The sequence below is a fragment of the Nothoprocta perdicaria genome, unplaced genomic scaffold (assembly GCF_003342845.1).
Source record: "Nothoprocta perdicaria isolate Ctin4 unplaced genomic scaffold, notPer1 scaffold_200, whole genome shotgun sequence".
NCBI classification, from domain to species: domain Eukaryota; kingdom Metazoa; phylum Chordata; class Aves; order Tinamiformes; family Tinamidae; genus Nothoprocta; species Nothoprocta perdicaria.
This window is the reverse complement of record NW_020455206.1, coordinates 135,747-157,265: the sequence shown is the minus strand read 5'-3', so window position 1 is coordinate 157,265 and position 21,519 is coordinate 135,747. Positions and strand designations below refer to the sequence as shown.

Sequence of the window (21,519 nt, the reverse complement as noted above, 5' to 3'; positions counted from 1 at the left end):
ATCCCAGAATCCCAGAATGGTTGAGGTTGGAAGGGACCCCTAGAGATCATCCAGTCCAATCCCCCTCCTCCAGTAGGGACCTGGAGAACATGGGACAGGGTGGCTGGCTGGATGGCGGGTTTTGAAGATCTCCAGAGAAGGAGACTCCACAGCCTCCCTGGGCAGCCTGTKCCAGGGCTCTGTCACCTTCACAGTGAAGAAGTCCTTCCTCACATGGAGATAGAACTGCCTGGGTTTCAACTTATATCCATTACCCCTTGTCCTATCACTAGCCACCACCGAGAAGAGTGATTTGAGTTGGAAATCTCCTCAGATTGAAGCTGGTCCTGGAGCAACTCTGCCCTTCTCTGCTTCCCTCCTTTTGCCAGTACTACAAAGGGAGGCATTTTGGTCTGAACTGGCTGCTGAGGCTATGTCCATATCTTTTCCCAATAGTTTTAAAACACTCTGAGATGTCTGAAGTCCTTTAAAACATACAAAATATGGACAGAACTCACCTGAGAAATAAGATMCACATATTTTAATTAGAAAGTAATTATTAGGTAAGCTGCTATGTTATTGACTTCAGAGGAGATATGCAGAACTAACCTAGCTGGGAGCATGATCAGTACTTAAGATGCTCTCTCAATATGAAGTACCACTAGCATGACCGGAGCTCGTTGAAACAGCCTCAGCAGAGCTAAGGTTACATTTTCTATACGCATTACAGCAAAGATGGGAGAGAAGATCTAGCTAAGAGTTTGCTAGCTAGGTTGCATCGACAATCAATTTAGACAAATATTTAGACATTTCGGCTTTACACAGGTTTGGCTTTTGGTCTAGAAATGATCTTTACCCACAGATGAAAAAGGGTTAAAATAGCTTCAAGTGCCTAATCTTTCTAGCTGTGAGAGATGCACAGAACAAGTATTAAGATGCATAAGATACTTTTAAGAAAAGCCAGTAAGATAGAAAAACAGCACTCATACCATCAGAGTAGCATTAAAGGTCTTCCCACTGTACATCTTCAGGTCTCCCAGTATCTGTAGGTAGCTCAGACGCATTTGGACTGCTGCAAGCATATGCTTAGTTTTGCAAAAGAAGAAAAATTGTTTAGAAACATAGTGTTTACCATGTATGATGTAGGCTAGAAGAATCAGAAAGGTTATTTTCATACAGGATCTGTTTTAGCTCAGATATGCACTAGATTTGTATATGACTGTCATGCACTGTAGCATTGACTGTCTGGCAACCTCACAAACAAACTGCAGTAACTCGCAGTACACATGGAAATTAGGGAGTGTGGAGCTTTAGGAAAATCAYAGAATCACASAATCACAGAATCCTGATTGYTGGAAAGAACTTCGAGATCACTGAGTCCAACCCTCAACACCATCTGGCTAAACCATGTCCCTAAGGGCCTCATCTAGACGTTTCTTGAGCGCTGCTAGGGACAGAGACTCCACCACTTCCCTGGGAAGCCTCTTCCAATGCTTCATGACTCTTCTGTGTAGAAATTCTTCCTAATATCTAACCTGAACCTCCCCTGGTGCAACTTGAGGCCATTTCCTCTTTTCTATTGGTAGTTACCCTGACGTAGAGATTGACTCCCACCTCACTGCCTCCTTTCAGGCAGTTGTAGAAGAGTTGTAGAAAAAATAGAAGAGGAATAGACAGAGGAAAGYGAATGATCATGTAGAAATGAGACCCACACAGGAAAGAAACCTTGTCTCTGGACCTGAAATGTGCTTCTGGCACCTCAGAAGAACCGCAAAGCTATATCCTGTGCACTACCTTCTGCCGAGGATCAAGCAGGACCTGGTTCCGCTTCATGTGGTAGCTGATAGCTCTCTTGATATCTTTGCCTCTCATGTTTCGAAGCAAAGTTGGTGAAATGAAGTTTTCAATGCCCCAGTCCTTCCTGCCAGAAAGATGAGGAAAAGAGTGAAGGCAGTTCGAGCTGTGCTGCCTCTCAATCAGGACAGAACTTGCAGAAGATAAGTCTGTCATGGATGGGGCAGGACCTCTGGCTCAGGGAGTACTGAATRCCAGGGTGCAGGGGGATTGTTCTGAAGTCTCCTGCAACATGACTGTCTTGCTCAAGTTCTCCCTGCATCTGGTTAGGAGATGCGTATGGAGGACTCTGCAGAATGTCCATTTTCACATGCTCATATGGAAGACAACTTGGTCAGAACGACGGTTCTGTCTGTCTTTGGCATGCAGAGAACAAAATATGAACTTCATGTCAGCACTGCAGCAACAAATACCTGTTACCTAATGAGTGACCCATTTTAAAGCAGGCTTGTTGCTCAGGTCAGCTGTGATCTGACAGTATGATATGCAGTGCAGTGCATGTGTGGTATGGCTTTTTTTTCTTTATCATTACTTCAGTCCCAACAATTGCACTGTAATTAGATATACTGTCCATATTATCCAAGCARTTCTAAAGGAATGATAGAGATAAGGAGGCTTGTGCAGCTGCTTTACCACAGAATCACAGAASGGGTGAGGTTGAAAGGGACCTCTAGAGATCATCTAGTCCAACCCCCTGCTCCAGCAGGGACACCCAGAGCACGAGGCACCTGGTTGCAGTCAGGTGGGTTGGGAAGATCTCTGGAGGAGGAGACTCCACMACCTCTCTGGGCAGCCTGTTTCAGGGCTCTGTCATCCTCACAGTAAAGAAATTCTTCCTTATCCTGAAAGGTTTGCATCAGGAGGAGTGTTGCCAGCAGGTCAAGGGAGGTGATTCTGCCCCTCTATTCAGCTCTGGTGAGGCCGCACCTGGAGCATTGGGTGCAGTTCTGGGCACCCCAGGATAGGAGGGACGTGGAGCTTCTGGAGAGGGTCCAGAGAAGGGCAACCAGGATGATTAAGGGAATGGAACATCTCTCGTATGAAGAGAGGCTGAGTGAGCTGGGCCTGTTTTCTCTGGAGAAGAGACGGCTCAGAGGGGATMTGATTAAYATGTATAAGTTCAGGAAGGGAGAATGCAGGGAGGAAGGGGACAAGCTGTTCTCACTGGTGGCCAGCGATAGGACGAGGGGTAAKGGCCACAAGCTGAAGCAYAAGAAGTTCCGTCTCCAGGTGAGGAGCAACTTCTTTACTGTKAGGGTGACAGAGCAGTGGAACAGGCTGCCCAGGGAGGTTGTGGAGTCTCCTACTCTGGAGGTCTTCAAAACCCGCCTGGATGCCACCCTGTGCCACATGCTSTAGGTGTGCCTGCTTGAGCAGGAAGGTTGGACTAGATGATCTSTAGAGGTCCCTTCCAACCTTAAATATTCTGTGTGTGTGTGTTTGTCATGACTAAGAGTCTGTAATCTCTTTGGGCCAAAGAGAATCTCCTGCTCCATGCTAAACACTGGGGAAATGCAGAGCAAATACCATTTTTGACTGACTTTCTTTTGCTTGGTCCAGTTACAATACACTTACTCAATGTATTTCAAGGACATTTTCTGTGGCTGAGCACAAGTGTAGATTCTTTCCTGTATGTGCAGAGCAGCTAGACGTAATGCCATGCTGCATTTCATTTCCACAGCAAACCTTTCCTGAAGCACATCACTGCAGCTCTAGAACAGATAAAACAGAGAGAGCACAGCAATAGGAGCTCAAAGAAAAATCAAGGTGAGACCTCCAAAATGAGTATTACAAGTAAAATAAAGGGTGCTTCTGAACTCATTTCTATACCATTGAAATAACAATCATCATAACAGGCCAAACGTGCAAATAGATTTCATTAAGAATTAAATGTAAGTTAAACCCAAGTCATCCATTCTTAAATGCTCAGTATTTTACATTCACTTAACAAAACTGGCAGAAACTATGCCTTGCTTTAAAGTGGACATGTGATCTTGGTTAAGAAGAGGTCTTGAATCAAGGGACACATTAATGTCACCTGCAGATAAAGATACTCAAAGGCAACTGGGTCTTCCTGAAGGAGGTCTAAGGGATCCTTTGGGATGAAGCACACTCTGAAGAGGCACCGGCAGTCATGGGATTCTCTTTTCTGGACCACCTGCAATGAACAAACTCAAACAGCATCATATCATAGTAACTGATGAATTTTTCTCTTATCAACTCATATGGACTATTCACAGCTGCTACTATCTGGCATGGCTGCAGATTAGCAAGCACAAGGGGGCATTGCTAATGCTTCTTTGCTGATGTTGTTTTTTTTTTTTTTTTTTCCATTTTCTCTCTGTGATAGATAGAGAGGGAGTCCTTTAGCAGTATAAACTTCATTAAATATCCATGAATCCATTAAGTATCCATTGATCTTATGTACTTGTAGCGTAACCATAACAGATGGTTCAAGGCCATATAGTCTTCTCTGATTTTAACTTCAATCAGAAGATACAGTAGCCCAGAACAGACACTTTTAACATCATCACAATATCAATACAACGCTAAGGCCACTACATAATACTTCAGCACATTTTATTTTAGGCAAAACAGGAACAAGCTCATCAGGAGAAACTAGGCAGAAATTCTTGAACTGTTGTGTTTCTTGGACAGTTTGATGGAGGCTGTTAGCTACAAAACCTCTGTGCATCAGAACAGTATCAAAAGTATAGACACTGTTAATTAGTGACTCAATGTCACTAACTAGAACGGCCCAGAATCACTAGCACAGCAGTTACGACACAAACACAAGGTTAGATCTGAGCAGGTTTTTGGGGTGATACACAGTTATTTTAAGGCTGTCGCAAACACTCCTCTGCAGATGAGCCTATCTAATAGCTGGCACAAAGAACACTGGTCCTTCATTGCATTACTCTGTCAAGCAATACCAGCTTGTAAGTATTGCTCAGTAGGCTCTGCAAGCTGAGTGAGCTCTGGTGAGCTCTGCTTAATGAGCTCTGCTCTCTCAATGAACTCTGCTTAATGAAGTTTTAATATATATGACAGGCAGAGAGAAGACAGCATCTCTGTAGATAAGCTGCAGTGTCCTAGCAGGATTCACTACTTCTAACATTGTCCTCTGCAGGTATTTGATAGCTCCCTGTTCTTCAGGGCACGTCTAGTCAAGTCCTTTTCATTTTGTGTCTCTCGTGATGTCTGCAGGCTGAGCTCTATCACTTGCTGAMGCAGGAGGGGCACCAAGCCAGCTCACTCTGGGACCCCTTGCACGAGTGCAATTGCTTTGGGGCGCTCTCCTCACCTGCTCAATGAGCTCATCATCGTGAAGCAGGTAGATCTTAGCAATATTATACTGCTCCTCCAAGGCTAAGGCGAAGTGTGCTATGCTCCGGATGGAGAGCTTCTCCTTCAAGGTGAGAACAATGTCCTAGGAAGGCAAGACATGCAAGCAAACAAATGCAATTTAAACACAGTTGCTGAGCATTGTTAGGGCACTGCATGAATCTGGATGCTAATAAAGCTGCCCTTGATGCCAGCCTGCCATTGGCAAATGCTTGAGAAATAGCTCAATCCAGGCAACAGGCTTCTGCAGCACAGCAATGAGGGTTTCTATTTTACTGCTATTTCACAAGGAATCAATGTCTACATAATTACATTGCATTTGTCTCTTCCCTGAGAGATTTTGAAAGCACAGAGCTAAACAGATCATTGAGGTCTCATGCTTAGACAAAGCTTGAAAGCTTATCAAAAAAAGAGATACAGAGAATGCCAATCTCTTTGTGATGTCAGACACAAGGTTGGCAGTTAGCCCAGCAGGATGTCCAAATAGGAGATGTATATGCCCTCTAGTCAGTCATCATAAAGGCAAAAATACCCATGTACACTGGCTATAACCAGTGAGTAAGGGACAAGGGGCAGAGCTGATACAACTGTGCAGGAGCTTGGGAACTGTAAATCAAGGGAGGAAAATATATTTTTCAGTAGGTCAAAAAGGCTAGGGAGATATATTGGGCCTTGTGATAACAGTRTAGTGAGATGCAAAGCTCCAAGTTATAGCAGACATCAAATCCATTTCTTAGAGCCACGTCATAGAATCACAATATCACAGAATCATTACGTGTGGAAAAGAGCTGCAAGATCATCAAGTCCAACCCTTTCATAGTGAAGAGTTTAGCCCTGTAGACTTTAATCTTTATAGTTCTTTATGGTTTTTACTGGTGTTGCATTCAAACAAACTAAAAAGAACTGGTGAAAAATATTCTTCTCTCGCAACCAAAAAGGGAAGAATTTGAGAGCACAGTTGTCAGTAAATGTATTTCCAAACTTGATAAGGTATCCAGTTGTATGACAGAATTCCATCATAATATTAATAATTACGGAAATAATGATTAGTTGCTATTGTTAAGCACAAAACATTACATAAGGCTCGACTGAGTACAAACTAAAATAGAATTGCCTTGATTCACTCGAGCCTCATATCTGTGAAAATATTTATTTCAATTTTCACTAGGGATCTTTCAAATAGGAGAGAAAGTTCTGAAAACACCTATCTCAGTGCTTACCCATTCAAATACATCTCTGAGGGGAGCTGGTAAAAGTTTCACTCAACTCTTGTAWGAAAATATTTGTTCCAGAATAGAAGTGGATAACTCAAGTCAATTGTGGATATCAAAACCATTTTTTAGCAATTAAGCCCTTGTAAAAGGACATTCAAATCTCACTTGTCTACTGCCTCCTTTTATTTTATTGTTTTCATTTTCTCTCTCTAGCAACTGATTCTCACAAGGTTGGTAGGGACTTAATTGCATGAAAGACCATACAGCTTTGTGAAATTTAGATCATCTGTACTTTTTGAGGACAGTAATCAATAGATTGTAAGTAAGATCCCCTTGTTTTGCCTCCTTGATGCTATATCTGTCCATCACTTGCCTCTCCCATACTAACTGCACCACTGCAGGACAGCAGGTATTTAAAGAAATGATGGCCTCCAACTGCCATGCACAAGCAAATCCCATCAACTACAACAGAAACACTGAGCAGCTCTGCAGACTAGGCTAGAAAACCTCACAGCTTGTAGGCCTTTTTCTAAATGCAACAATTATGAAAGAAAGTGCTAGATTAATTGCTCTGGAGAGCAGCAATTTATATTTTGAAGAGAATAATGGTTGCTTCTTTGTGATGCCTTCAAGCACAACTGATCCTAAGGACATGGTACTGCTTTTCATCATTACTCAGATATTCAGTTTGATATCCCAGAAGGACCTGCTTTCACTCATGCAGAAATGAGGGTGGGACATAAAGAGAAGCTTTAAGGAACAACTGGTACTAATGCACTTGCTGAACTCCCTCCAAACCTGGTCTCCGCCCTCCACATTGCAGGCCAGGAAATGTGTTCTCCCCTTAAGGGGTGCACATTGTCAGTGCCATGTTAAACAACCTGCTTCTGAATACGCTGTCCTGTAATTTTCTAGGAAATAAAAAGTCTGTGTGGCCCACTGATGGTTTGCCAACTCCCTTCCAAGACTTACTGCTGTCCAGCATCACAAGCTCTTCACAAAGCTCTTCACAAGTTACTCTTCACAAAGTTGTAATAGTTTCACAGGAAGGTTCCTGCAGGTTCTATGAATGTTGCCAGGAAGAAAAAGAAAAACACAGAGCAATGCTGCCATTGCAGGAAAGGCAAGGAAAAATCCAGCTCACTGAGTACACGCTCACTTGTGTGCAGTTCTGGGCTCCCCAGTGCAAGAGGGATGTGGATCTTCTAAAGATGGTCCAGCAGAGGGCAATAAAGATGATTAATCTTTATTGATTATGGAATATTGGAAKGGAACATCTATTGTATAAGGAGAGACCGAATGAGTTGGASCAGTTTTCTCTGGAGAAGAGAAGACTGAGATGGGATCTGATTAATATGTATAAGTACCCAAAGGGTGAATGTAGGGAGGAAAGGGCCAAGCTCTTCTCAGTGATGTCTAGTGATAGGACAAGGGGCAATGGGTGTAAGTTGACACACAGGAAGTTCCATCTCCATGTGAGGAAGAACTTYTTTACTGTTAGGGTGACAGAGCCCTGGCACAGGCTGCCCAGGGAGGCTGTGGAGTCTCCTTCTCTGGAGGTCTTCAAAACCTGCCTAGATGCCACCCTGTGCCCTGTGCTCTGGGTTTCCCTGCTGGAGCAGSRGKTTGGACTAGATGATCTCTAGAGGTCCCTTCCAACCTCAACCATTCTGTGATTCTGTGAGTAGTGGCCATAAATGTCACCGGCTAATCTGTGAACAAGTCTTTGTAAGTTCTGCTGCTTGTACACCTTTGTAGACATTTTAGGAACAAATACAAACAACCAAGCATCATTACCTTCACAGTAGTGCTCCTCTCAAACCTGAAAGCCTTCGTCTGCCCATTTTCCAAGTACACCTTGAGGACATTGGGCATACAAAGAAGAGAATTCCCCTGTGCAACAAAAGCAAAGGTCCTAATTAATCCCCAGAGCTTTGAGACTTCTGAAAGTCAGACTGCTCCATCTGACACAGAATATCTTGAAACAAATGCAAATCTTTCTCTGATGTTAAAACCTTATTTAGGGCATCTTTATTCAGTGATTCTCACTTAGTATGAGACAAGGGAAAGAGATTGTAACCAATTCCAAAAAAACCTACTCTCAGATCAATAAGTGTACTGCATGGTCCACTGTCCAACGCCCACATGGCATGTTATCAAAAGCCATCATCTCTGCTGACCTCCAGAAGAGCAGTAAGGACTTACAGAAAAGATACYTTCCCATTGTTGGAAATCAGACAATGCAAACCTTCGCACTGACACCCACTAGTAGCAGCAGTGTCTTCTCTGAAGAGATATGCAAGCTCTCTGTGCTACCATAAACACACCTTGTGCATGAGGGAAACATGGATGAAGGAGTATTTTTCTTCAGGATACTCTTAAGATTTCTGATTTTTGTGAGTAACAGATGATGTCACTGAAGTTTCTTGAGACAYATCTCGAAAGCATTAGGAAAGGCAATGACCATCATAATGAAACCACCTTGAGTGTCCTCAGCCAGAGGAGAATCTGGGAACTTGGCCTCTGTCCTTCTGTATTGTGCCTTCAAATTTCATCCTTGAGCTCACCAGCTTCTTTCTTAGTAAAGATTGTTTCTGACTTCCCTCTTCTTTGTTTCAGTCTTGTTCTTATTGTTGCGCAGTGCTGGAAAGTGCTGAAACTCCTCTGCTCTGAAAATAATTATTCATGTCTCTCTTTACTGATCTTGAATCAACACATTATTTTTTCTACTTTCATGACAGTCTTAAGGCTGAGAGTGGCAGTTCTAAGATGAATTCATGCTTTATCTGTTTCACCTGCTGTGAAACCTTATAAATCACATGACCTTTGTCTCTATTGATGGAGACTGCACATGCCTTGGAAGTACTAGAACTGAACATAACAAAAGTACTATTTGTGTCTTSTGCCTTTTTTCCCCTTTTCCTTACCTCCCTCTCTGACTGAGAGAAATGAACCACCACTGTCACTACAGCTGAACTCAAACTCCACTTCCTTTATGTGAAGTAGTCTAAACAGATCATGTCTTTAACAAACTTTAGGTCCACCATCAGTTATTGAGAAGTGATGCTGTTCAACAACTGATGCTCATCTCCTTTGGTAACTCCAGTAGGTTATCATATGAACATGGCTCATCTGTTTTGTTCAGCCAGCACACTGCTGAACTTTATATAGAGAATTTTTCAAATTACAGAAAATTTAATAACACAACTTTCCTGATCAGATCAAATTGACAGTCTGATCCATTTGGTGAAGGCTCTGACAGATTATTATGAATGAATTTTGATGCTTCTGATATGTCTTAATCACKGATACCACTCCAGTCTTGTCGGATGCAAGGTTGAATCACACCAGATTAGAGATTGCTCCACAGTTCCTAACAGTATGCTGTTGACATTGATCTGATGATCCTGAGAAATGTGTCTCCTGCATATCATTCAACTATAYGGCAACAAACCAAGTTTGGGCCAGAAAGCAGAGGCTTGATAGCTTTGGGGCTCATCAACAATTTATGCTCTCAAACTGGAGTTTCAGATTTCATCTGTAGAATGCAGCTTTTTGGCTCCTTCCAAAGGTCACAGAGCTCATTTAGCAATGCTTCATTAAGATGACAGGAGTTGTACATTTACTGAAATAGGAGACTCTGCAGTTTTCAGTGCCACAATATCCACTCTTTGTGCCTTAATGCATCCATCTTCTCTGTCTGAAGGGAGGAGCACATGCAGAGTAGCTGCTGTCTGTGGTGAATATTGATTTTCCAGAAAGATGAGGTAAATACACAACAAACATGCTTACTCTTCTTTTTGTTCTAGTATTTTACTGTACAAATCAGAGGCTGTATCCAGTTGGTGTAAAGGGAGGTGACACGTGTGGGACCTGTCTGTGGACAAATCCACTTTATTGGATTTCTCTTACCTCTGTGCTCTCACTATTTGCACATGAAACTAGGTAGACTGTGTTCCTCCTCTGTACTTGCAAGGAATTGATGACATGGCTCAGCAGAATATTGATAGAGGCTCTGTAGGAAAAGCAGAGTACAACTTTCCGTCTGGAAGTCCCTTCTTAGTGATCCAGCTGCTGGAGCTGTTGAGTCTTACCTGGTACTCAGTAGAATGGCACAAACTGGAGACTTCCATGCACTAGCGGAGTCTTCCCCGTCGCACTTTCCTCGGCAACACTGGTGCCTAAACTATAACTCCAACAGCTTCACGGGAACTCACAAACAGAGGCCAGTGTGAACCCTCAAGTATCAGAAGAACCAAAAACTGCTGGCATTTTCAGCACTTCAGATCTGACAATACCAAGACCAGATTAGCTCAAACCCTCTCACAGTCATCCCTACCCATGAACCACTCAGGACCCTCTTTTCTTCTTTCTTGTCTGTRTGAGATCTGTGACCTATGTTTCATATCTTTCAGCTATATGAAGAGTCCGACATGTGGCTTCTATGCCAAGAAGGGTGGCCCAGCTAGAGCAGCACTCAGCTAGGACTGCATTAAGATTACCATGCATTAAGATTGCTGGGATCTGAACACATTCCAAAAATGAGCAAAACTTTGTGGTAGCACTAGCACAGCTGGCAACAGCTGGCAGAGAGGAAAGGATCCTTGAGTCTAGAAATCTTAATGGCAACTGTGACAGAAGCGACACCTTCCTCTCATACTCTTGAAAGAGGGCCAAAAAAGAAGGAGGGATTCTGCCTAGAGTCAGACATGAATGTCAAGGCATTCGAACTCTGCCTGTCTAACATGCCAGAGACATCCAGAGCATCTCCAGCTTCACCTCTGCTTTTCTGCAGGGTGAGAGGAGGAGAGCAATCAAATGTATCCCGTGGAGGAATGCATTGCCTGGGCTAGGTCAGAAAAGCTCAGTACAGCCGAAATAGGACAGCCGAGAAGAGAAGAAGGACAGGGCCTAGTGACTGCTTCATTACATTGCTAAATGCAAAGAAGCAGAATTTAATCAGGTCACAAATGAATACTGAACAGCACTTAAAAGCAGAGSATGAGGCAGGGGAAGTTTGGACATTTATCTTCTTATTCAGAAGGGGAAAAGAGAAAAATTGTCAGATGCCCAGCTCATCTCAGTTCACACTGAACTACTGAGCTGTATAGATGGAAAATATTTAAAGTGTATCTTCCATTTAAGGATAAGTATTCCCACTGCTTGTCATTTTCTGGCTAAGGAAAAACCACATCTGGGTAGTTTATCTGTTACAGCACTAGAAACTTTGCAATAAGCTTGCAGTGAGCCACGTTCTTGCTTCACAYCAGGACAAGTTGACACAGACTACACGTGGTCTATCATATAGGCAGCTATGAATATGCTGTGTAGTCCTCTGCAAGGACAGGAAACACAATGAGGCAGCAAGTCACCCTATCATCTAGAAAACTTCTTGTGACAAATTTAACAGCCAAGCAAACTGGCTAGCACCAAACAACCATTGCCCAGGGCCAGGAGGAGATGCCTCAGCTGCTTTGGCAGTGAAAAAAAAATAATGTCACAGACAACAGCATTCACCTCTTCCTAATCCTAATCTTTAGGATGTTGTACAAAACTTGTACCAAAACTTCCATCTAGGCTTACTATGACAAGATCAGCACCACAGGAGATGATTATTCTGTGCCCTGGCAGCAGTAGCACAGTTGGGTAATACTCGGGCAAAGATTATATGATGGCAAAAGGACATARGAAGTATCTGGAGGTATTTTTTATTAGTCTAAGAAAATAAAATAGAATTAAAAACCCCACGGTAAGGAATAAGACCTCTTGAGATGCCAGTGATTCCCCACTGATCACAAAAGAAACTTGGGAAGAAGGTCAATACAAGATGCTTGAATACATACTCAGGATACGMTAATACAGTGTGGGTGTCACTGTTCTGTAGGTCCCAGCCATGCCAACCCAGTCTGGAATCTCTCCAAAGGGGTGAGCTGTTTCACCCAGAGATGTGGTCCCAAACTTCCCACCAGCAAAGGTGCTCCACTGACCTGAGAGTGTCCATTGACCAGCACCTCCTCTGCAAACCGCACTTTCACAGGGTTTGTTTTCAACTTTGCCCTCTTTTCTGCAGTGAGAAATGATGACTTAGGCCCGCCCTGAAAAAAACAGCAGTATAGTGTTGTCTGCTCAGTTTCCTGCAGCTTATGTATGAGGCAAAAGCCCGTGATGCAGGCACAAAGTGATCACCACCCATGCCAAAGCTGCTTATACCATAGTGCCTCATGCTGAGAGAAATAGGTGATGTTGAGTTTCTTATTTTCTTGGGAAATTCAGGTGTGCTACAGGTTCTTCGACTTACCTAGATAGTAGATGGTTTCTGAACCTAAACCCAGGTTTGTAATAAATGGACACAGGTATAACATGTATCRTGCACACTCCTCATTTCACCTAAATAGTGTTAACTATTTGGTGCATCTGGCCATCTTCTCAATTCTTGCAACGAAACAAAGATCCTGCAGAAGGACTCAATGCTAAACCACCAATGGCTTGCTTGTAGTGGGACTAAACACTATAGACCTATGTAGGCAGACTGCCTGGAAGCCATGGACCAGAAAAGCCCTCTCCAACCTACCATATGTACGTATCAATGTGTGCAACCATTTCCAGCCCAGYGGGAGTTTCTCGAGCATTCTATCACCTTAAAAATATTTAAGAAAGCTTTTGAAGGGAAAAAAAGCCAGTCTGACTTTGTAGTATTGTTGTCACATAGCCACAGCTTTACCATTAAGAAGGGCCCCACCAAGCTCACAGAACAATCTAGAAGCCACTGAGTCTTTGTGCCCAAATGGCTCCTTGCAGAGTATGAGATTCCCTCAGCAGAAGCCACCAGGGAAAGAGATGTTTCTCAGTATCACCAGAAATGATTTTCATGTGGAGCAATTCCTGCACTATTCCACAGGCTCCGGTGCCACTCAACCTGCYGCAGAATCATCTTGCTCCAAAACTATTTGGAAAGCAAGGGGTAAGAGAGGCAGGCATGAATTCCCAGCCAACAAATAATTCTGGAATCTGATGGGTTTTGTTACATCCCTAAGGCTCTTGTGGAAGAGGACCAAAGCTTGGGACAACCTTTCTAGGTCAGTCAAAGCAGCTCTGGCAAAAGGTTTGATATCCATCAATGGGAGGCATTACCTCTCAGCTCTAATCCCTGATGCCTTCAGAATGGGGCAAGAGCCAACCTTAAAGCCAAGATCAGCCTGACTGTATTTGAGGTGTCCTTAAAGTGACCTGCAAAGGAAAAAACAAAAATGGGTTTGTGCTCCATTTGCCTCTCAAAAATATACRAAGGCCTCTCAAGGGCTTTCCAAATCTCTTTTCTTTGTTGCATTTTTAACCTTTTTGCTGACATTCAGATATTGTCCCCCTCATTCCTTTTTCCCTTAATTTCCAGAGACAGACTAAACACTGGCAAGACTGGCATTTGACATGCTATACCACAGATGTCAGATTAAGTCCCTATTTACTGAGTTTGCTTCAAGTGTAAAGCTTCTGGTTACTTTGRCTTTGTGCACATCTATTGAGTTTCAAAACCTGGGATACTTTAGGCAGGAAAAGATATTTTTAAGAGTTGTTTCTCTTCCTTACTACATCTTCAACGAACAAGAAACCTCCTGACATCATCCCTGAACTTCATGAGGTCTTCTGAAGGAGAACCATCTTTCTTTATGTTTCTAAGAATAAAACTCCAAACAATTAAACAAGACACAGTCCCCAAACATTTCCCTAGAGGAAAATAAAATCCTTCTCAGGCCATACATTATAAGAAGCCAAAACGCACACAAACCCAATTTTGCCTTTGCTTTGCAGCTCAATTAAATACCYATAGGAATCCATATGGCTAAACACATTATATTGGGAGAACATCCCTTCCAAGTATTCTTCTGCTAGAGAGGTTGTCCAATCAGCTCTGMAGCTTCCTATTAAAACTTTGATTCTTTTCCCAGTGGGGTGGAGGGAGGAAAACGCAGCCAGCACAAGCAATTTTGTTGATCCAGGAGAGAGGTAGAAGAGCAAGAATTACAGGGAGAAAGTAGTTGTAGATGATCTCTCACCCAAGGACAACAAAGCAGAGTAACAAAGCAAGCTAGCACAGCCAGATCCCAGATTCACTGAATCAAAAAACAACAACAAAAAAGAGAAATTTAAGAAGTCAAACCTCAAAKGTTTCAAGCAGCTTGAGAGAATGCTGCACCAGCACCCAAGCCTACTGCCTTTCTCATTGGCAGAGTGAGGCCAGCCTGCTTCAGGTATATCCCAATAGACTTGTACAAGATCCATAGCATGTGGAGAACATACTCAGCAATTTTGTCAGGAAACCTGCTCTGCAATGAGGTACAAATCCTCAGGACGGCTTGCTCTTGAAAACTAGCCCCTATCAATGCAGACCTTAACTTCCTCAGCCCTTAGGAGCATCTCTGGCCCCCAACACACTGTGTCAGGCTCATAGACCTCCCCATCTCTGGATGGACAGGTATGAAAACACAACTCATAGATGTACTGCCTACCATTCCAGGACTGCAGGGCTACCATGAGGCTTAGAGCTGCAGTTTACTAGCTGCAGTTTATCAGAGGCAATATCAGCCACAAGTCAGGACTTTACAAACGCTTCTAGCCTCAGTGTCCAGAGGAGCTGTGAGGAAAGCCAATGCAGGCATTTTCCCCCAAGACCCCTCAAAAGATTTGTTTATCTGCAAAGACAGAAGGCCCTTTGCAGTTACTGAAGAACTCTTTGAATGTTTGGGTTGTCCCCTTGTGTCTTACACTCAGATTCGGTCTCCCCATCTCCAGACCTTCATTTGGTGGACATTGCTCTGTTAACAATGACCAAGACCACAGAACAGCAAGCAGTGCTAATGATAATGGCAAAGAAAAACAAATTACCGATGTACAGCGCAGAACAGTTAGGAGGAGCTTTTCTCCAGACTCCCTGTAATAGAGAAAGATGCAGTCAGCCAAGTTTAGCGGCACTTGATCCTTCCTTTCCAGTTTTTCTAATAGATGGAATTAACAAGGCCTTGAGCACAAGAGCATTCACTGTGAAGGAAGAAGCATAGTCAGGCAGGATGCAACCCACGATATCCAGTAACGAAAGCACAATCTGGGCAAATAAATCTATGGATCCTGCTGTGAGAGCCTACAACCTACCAAGCATCATTTCAGGAACACTACATGTGCCATTCGATTTACACAGTGAACTTGTGTCTCTGCGACTTAAGTGACATTCAGTTGCCAAAATATACAACTGCCTAAGCCTAGCCTGCAAGGTTGAGGTTAGGCAGGACCCCAAAGTTGAAAGGGGAGWTATTCCTGTGTGATAAAGCTTTTCTTCACATAACTATTCAAGACTGCACTCTGTCAAATACCTTCACAATCACTGGTGAAACTTTGCTCCTGTATCTTTTCCTCTCAGTTCTTTCACTACCTCATCCCTGTCATAGCACCCTAGTTTCTCAAAGGACCATACCTGATGAGAGAAGCTGCACGCTCAATAGAAATATCTTCCACAGCTGTAGTGTTTATCAGAAGGATCTGATCACCTGGCAGCAGCTTTCCATCAGCTGTGCTCCCTGTTGAAGATCGGCAGAATGTTAGTCATGACAGACATACAGCAAACAGAGGTCTTGCCATTTGAGATGCCTGATTGCTCTATGATCTGAAAAGATCCTGTTACCACATGGTTTGTGCTTGCTTCAGCAASTTCTTCAAGATGGTGAAATATGGATTTTTGGCCCTGGAATTAGCTGATACATGTTGGCTGTGTCCATACCACATAGCCTTGGCTCTTCTCTGGCTTCATGTGGTGCTTCTATACCTCATTAAATTATTTTTTGTACATTATTTTTCCCCCAGTTGTAGCCCAGCAGCACACTGTTGTAATAGTCTGAAGCCAACACAGAAAACCTTGAGGTGGAGGGAGCCAGCTACTTGGTCGGGACAAACCCTGGACCATGGTGGTCCCCAGGYGTAGGTATTAGTAGTACTTCAGAGACAAAAGTTATAGTGGGTCAAAACTGCACTGAAGCTATGATAAGAATTAAGCAGAATAGATAAATTAGAGGCTTAAAGCATATAATTGCTCTCTGACTCTGTTGGCGATATAGATGAATCTATAGACAAACTAGACTTAGCTTCCCCCTCCTTCCCTGAGAATGCCCACAACAAGGAGGATTCCCCTCACCAAAGCTGCAACTTCACTTCCAAGTTCTTACTGACCAGAGCTGTTGTTAAGATACTGAAGTTCCCAAACCATTTTGGACTGTGCCTCTACAGTGAGGGAAGGGCAGCATGGGATGAACACAGATTTTCACTTTTCCATCTGTCCTTGCCGATTCCTTGTCCTTCAGAGCTAAAGAGTTAGCTCTGCAGAACTGCCTGCAAACTCTGTGSCCAAGAAGTTCTCTTGAGCTCCTGGACAGCTATTATAACATAACACTCCTTTGCACATTCTGTACCATKAAAGAGATTCCAAAGTTTCACCACATTGTGCCACATTAGACACAAAAGCAAAAGTATGATGCTATCAGCAAGTGCTAAGGATTTATATCAATGCTCTCTGCTAGACCTTGGAAGATGTGGGTTGAATTTCTGTCACACATCCCCCTTGTGACTCAGACTTTTCCTGTAGTCTTGACAGAAGTGAGAAGGTTTTGTTAAACACATGCACTGCTGTGAGAATACACAACCAGTGAGAAAGAAGGTTTCAGAGCTTTGATACCTAGAAGAACAGGAGCTGGAGAAGCTATGGAGCTAAGAAGCAGGTGATCCTCTTGTCTGAGAAATAGGTTTCTGTGAATGTGAACCCCAGATCTGTCACTGCCTGCCTGGTGCGTGAGGCAGAGCATTTAATCTGGCTTGCCAAGTATGAGACTTGCACCTGTCACTCAGGGAAACCATAACACAAGTCACATATGTGAAATGCAGAACACAGAGGAAATTGCTTGGAATTGAACACAAGGCTTTCAACCTTTAGCTGTCACAGCACAAAAACAAATAAACAAAAAAAAAGTCATAAAAACAAAAAAGACATTTGCTGCACCTCAGTTTTAATAATATATCCAAAATTTCTGATTAGGAAAGAAAGCATAACAGAAAAGCTCCCTTACCGTTTTTATTAGATCTCTATACTCTGTGCTAATTTAGTGACACATCTCACTTGTGATGAAGGGGAAATCAAGGTTAAATTTCACTAAAGAATACTGTGAAAGAAGAGAGAACATGCTGGGGCAGCTTTGCTAAGTACGCAGCAGATAAGGACAGGGAATCTGCATGGGGAAACTGGAACACACGCCTGCTGATTGCCACATTCCACATGGTCTGGGAGAGCCATAACCGAACAGGTGAAGTCCATCACAAACATCATCTGGAACACTTCAGGCCACATATGCTGACACACAGGCTGTTGTAAGGAGAGGGAAAGATGCCTACCTGCAGTGACAGAGGCAACTGTGAGGGGAAGGTCTGGGCAAACCTCAAAGCCGTAGTGATGGTGGACCAAATCCTTGTATATCGTAACTTCGAGTTTGACACGGCTAGCAGGCTGGCCACCCCCATCGCTGGGGATATCTGCCACAGATCCTCTCCCTCTGTGAGACAAGAAGCTGGTGATTAGTTAAGACTCAGGCAGGAAATACTCTTCAAAGGGTTTGAGAAATCCTACACCTTCCTTTCAACTGGCTGTGCCAATACAAGGATAGATTAGTCATTGGGATATCTGCACGCAGATCCATACTGAGCAGGTCTGCAGTGCTCCTCAGTGAATGCCTAAGAAGTCAAACAAGTTAAATAACTAGATCCAAGACATGCTGGAGCTGCAGTTTCCCAAGCCACCTCAGTGTGGTTGCATGGTGGGAGAACTGCAGGCCCTCTCAGGAGCAATCCCTGACCTGTATGTATGACCTGTATGCCACATGACAACTGTAGCTCCCAAGTCAGTGCCCCAAGAAGAAAGAGGTCATGCCTGAAAAATGCAGAAAAACTTAGATGGTTCCCAACACATCTCATTTTCTGCCTCACTAATGCACTTCATCTTGCCTGACACTCCTTGTACACTAGAGGAAGGCCAGTCCTGTGCTGCTCTTCCATCCATGACTCAAGATTGCTSAGAAGTTAGTTAAAAGAACATATGTCGATTTCAACAGGGATTCAGGTGACAGASTAAGGGGTAAACACATAGGTGGCTTTGTAGATTGAAGTCTGTCAGCTGGCTGCCAGTAGCATTTCCATTGTATTTTTTTTCTGATTGAATAGTGTGCTGTTTGAGTCTGCTGGAAACTTTAAAATGTAATTGTCCATCCTACGGAGCAGCAAATTTAGCATTTGACAAAGAAACTAGAGATTTAAAAGCACAAAGAAAAAGCAATTGCATTGTGCAGCAAAAGATGGTAAGAAGTCTTCTGTGATCAAAATAGTAAAATAGTGATTTTAGTAAGAAATAACCAACACAAGATTCATGTTCTTTTCAGAGTGTGGGATGACTTAACCTGCTAAATCAGACACTTCAGGCTGATTATTCCAGGTAATGCTTGAAAGAGCTCGAACACTTTGGCATTCATAGGAACAGGCAACAGACAGCCCACACTAAATGGATGTATCCTAGGTTTTAAATGCAATTTCTATTGCTAACAGCAGAATTTTGAAAATGGATTTTAGGAAAGGCAAGCAGCCATGGACCAAGACATTGAGCAGTGCTCTTCCCCCTTTTAAGTGTAACACAGTCTGGCCCTTAAAACACTGACCAGTGGCAGCCCATAGAGAGAAATAAAATCCCATGTGCAMGAGAAGAACATTTGGCCCACTGTAAACTTCAGGGGATTGCTTTAAAAAAAMCAGTTTTCTAGAGAAGGCAGCAGTACAACAAACATTTCTCAAGAACAATTGAAAGAATGAGTGAGATCAGCAGCCTGTGATTGCCTGTGTCCACTGGAAGCAAGCTTGTGCAGCCTCTAATCAGGGGCCATCCCTGTGTGTTGTGAGTGTGTTCCCCTCACAAAGCTCATGTTTACCTGGATGCACTACTCCGAGAGCGATGGAGCCATTTTGCTACCATTTGTTCTATGCCACGTGCTTTGCGTGTCTGGAGTAAGTTAGTCTCCAAATGCTCCATTTGCCTGAAAGTGACAGAAATCACAGAAAGAGAGAAGACTTACAAATTATGGACCAGATATTAAGCCCAGTTCCTAAGATCAATCCAGAATTTCTGGTAAAAAACAAAAACAAAAACAAAAACAACAACAAAAACAACAACAAAAACAACAACAAAAACAACAACAACAACAACAACAACAACAAAGTCTCCAATGGCAAAAATAAAGAAAGAAAGAAAGAAAGAAAGAAAGAAAGAAAGAAAGAAAGAAAGAAAGAAAGAAAGAAAGAAAGAAAGAAAGAAAGAAAGAAAGAAAGAAAGAAAGAAAGAAAGAAAGAAAGAAAGAAAGAAAGAAAGAAAGAAAGAAAGAAAGAAAGAAAGAAAGAAAAAAATCCAGCTAGTACTTTTGCCTTGTCCAGTTACTGATTGCTACTCTGAATTAGAACAACATGGAATAGTTGGGGTAATTGCTCTCTTTTTTTTTTACAATTTCTCAGCAAAACAAAGTCAGTTCCCTTAATCATAGGAGAGCCTCTCTCCCCTTTGGCCCATGATCTCTCCATGATAAGTTTGGAACTACCTTCTGAGTACATTGATTCAAATTGGACACACGTTTTCCATTGACTGTCAGCACTACAATGATTCTGTTATTTATTAAACATGTTACTTCCATATGTATTACCACCTCARCAGTTCATACCTGGGCAACTAAAGCAAGTAGTAATCTTACCAACTACATAACTACAGCAAGTGGCACATACATCTCAACAACATTTGCAGTTCAGGCAGTAAGTGAAAAATACATGACAGTGAGGACTGGCTTGAAAAACAGAGACCTTTCCACTCTAAATGGCCTATAACAAAAATTTAAGGATATTGCTGTCAAGCACTACTTTTTACAATGTAAAAATTTTATCACACTAGCTCTAGAAAGACAGTGGGCTTTCAAAGAGTCAACTTCATCACACATATCTGTATTGCTTTTTCAAGCACTATTTCTATAAAAATAGTCTTCTTGTCTTTTTTAATTTCTCTCTGTAAATTATAAGGCCATCAGCCCACATTTTGAGATCTTAAAACATTATGTCATTTTTACATTCTTCACATGACGTGGTTGAGCAATATGAAAAYAGTCACTTACCCTGTGCATATACCTGTTGCTTTTGACAGGCACTGATATTGTTCAATTTTTGTTTAATCCTACAGAACTGAAGAACCATGGCATTGGAAGTATTTGTCTCAGACTTGGTTAATTCATCTTGATTTAATCATATCCAAAAATTGTATTTCCTGTGAAGATGCAAAGGCTACATCTGCTTCCAAATCCCAAACTGAAGATGTGAGGTRTGGTCTACCAAACCAGCTAATCTGCTACTTTAAAACTGTGCCTTCCAAGATGCATAAATCCATAGTCACACAGTACTTCTTCAAACGCTGGCACAAACTGCCGGCAGCAGCTGAACCTGAACAGAAAATATGTCTGTAGCTACATAATGTCGTGAAGAATCCAACCCTCAGATACTGAAATAGTGCCAAGAAAATGGAATTATTCTATTCACCTGTYGTGTTTTTTGCCTTCTTCTCAGCCTGTAATATTGGTAGATCCTCAGCTTCTTTCTCTTGGTTTACCTCTTGGACAGTAAGTTCAGTGTGMTGGGGACATTCTTTGGGTCAGTGGAACTGTGGGTAGGACAGAGGGCTGCAGGTCTGTTGCRTGAACTCTGCTGTAATAGAAATACTGATAAATTATCATCACTGCTGCTTAAGGTATAAAAGAAATGGTATGAGTGTGCCAGTAAAGAGACTTGAAACATTTTGTCYGAACATGAATATGACCTGTTTCCTTCAGCATCCTCCCAACTCATCACACCCATGCKAAATACCCAACATTTGTTGACTGCTCTCTCCTCCCCTTCCAGCAAGTCTTTCTGGCCAGTTTCACTGTCTGACAATGTGGCAACAGACAGAAAACAGACACCCCTGAGCAAGTTTGCAGATGACACCAAGCTGGGTGGAGTRGCCGACACTCCGGAGGGCTGTGCTGCC

At 42.7% G+C, this 21,519-nt stretch overlaps 1 protein-coding gene across 1 annotated transcript in view; it reads right to left on the bottom strand.

Moving 5' to 3' along the window:
* FRMPD1 (FERM and PDZ domain containing 1) overlaps positions 1-20,628 on the bottom strand; it is a 27,398-nt gene extending 6,770 nt beyond the window's left edge. The window contains exons 1-12 of the mRNA XM_026038074.1: positions 20,615-20,628; positions 19,394-19,498; positions 17,817-17,974; positions 15,856-15,958; positions 15,273-15,318; positions 12,380-12,487; positions 8,190-8,285; positions 5,138-5,263; positions 3,872-3,991; positions 3,409-3,545; positions 1,774-1,900; positions 969-1,064 (exon numbers count right to left, since the gene is read on the bottom strand). Of these exons, the coding sequence (XP_025893859.1) occupies positions 969-1,064; positions 1,774-1,900; positions 3,409-3,545; positions 3,872-3,991; positions 5,138-5,263; positions 8,190-8,285; positions 12,380-12,487; positions 15,273-15,318; positions 15,856-15,958; positions 17,817-17,974; positions 19,394-19,494 (1,218 nt within the window). The 5' untranslated portion in view covers positions 19,495-19,498; positions 20,615-20,628. The remainder of the gene's footprint in view (positions 1-968; positions 1,065-1,773; positions 1,901-3,408; positions 3,546-3,871; positions 3,992-5,137; positions 5,264-8,189; positions 8,286-12,379; positions 12,488-15,272; positions 15,319-15,855; positions 15,959-17,816; positions 17,975-19,393; positions 19,499-20,614) is intronic.
* Between the last annotated feature and the right edge of the window lie 891 nt (positions 20,629-21,519).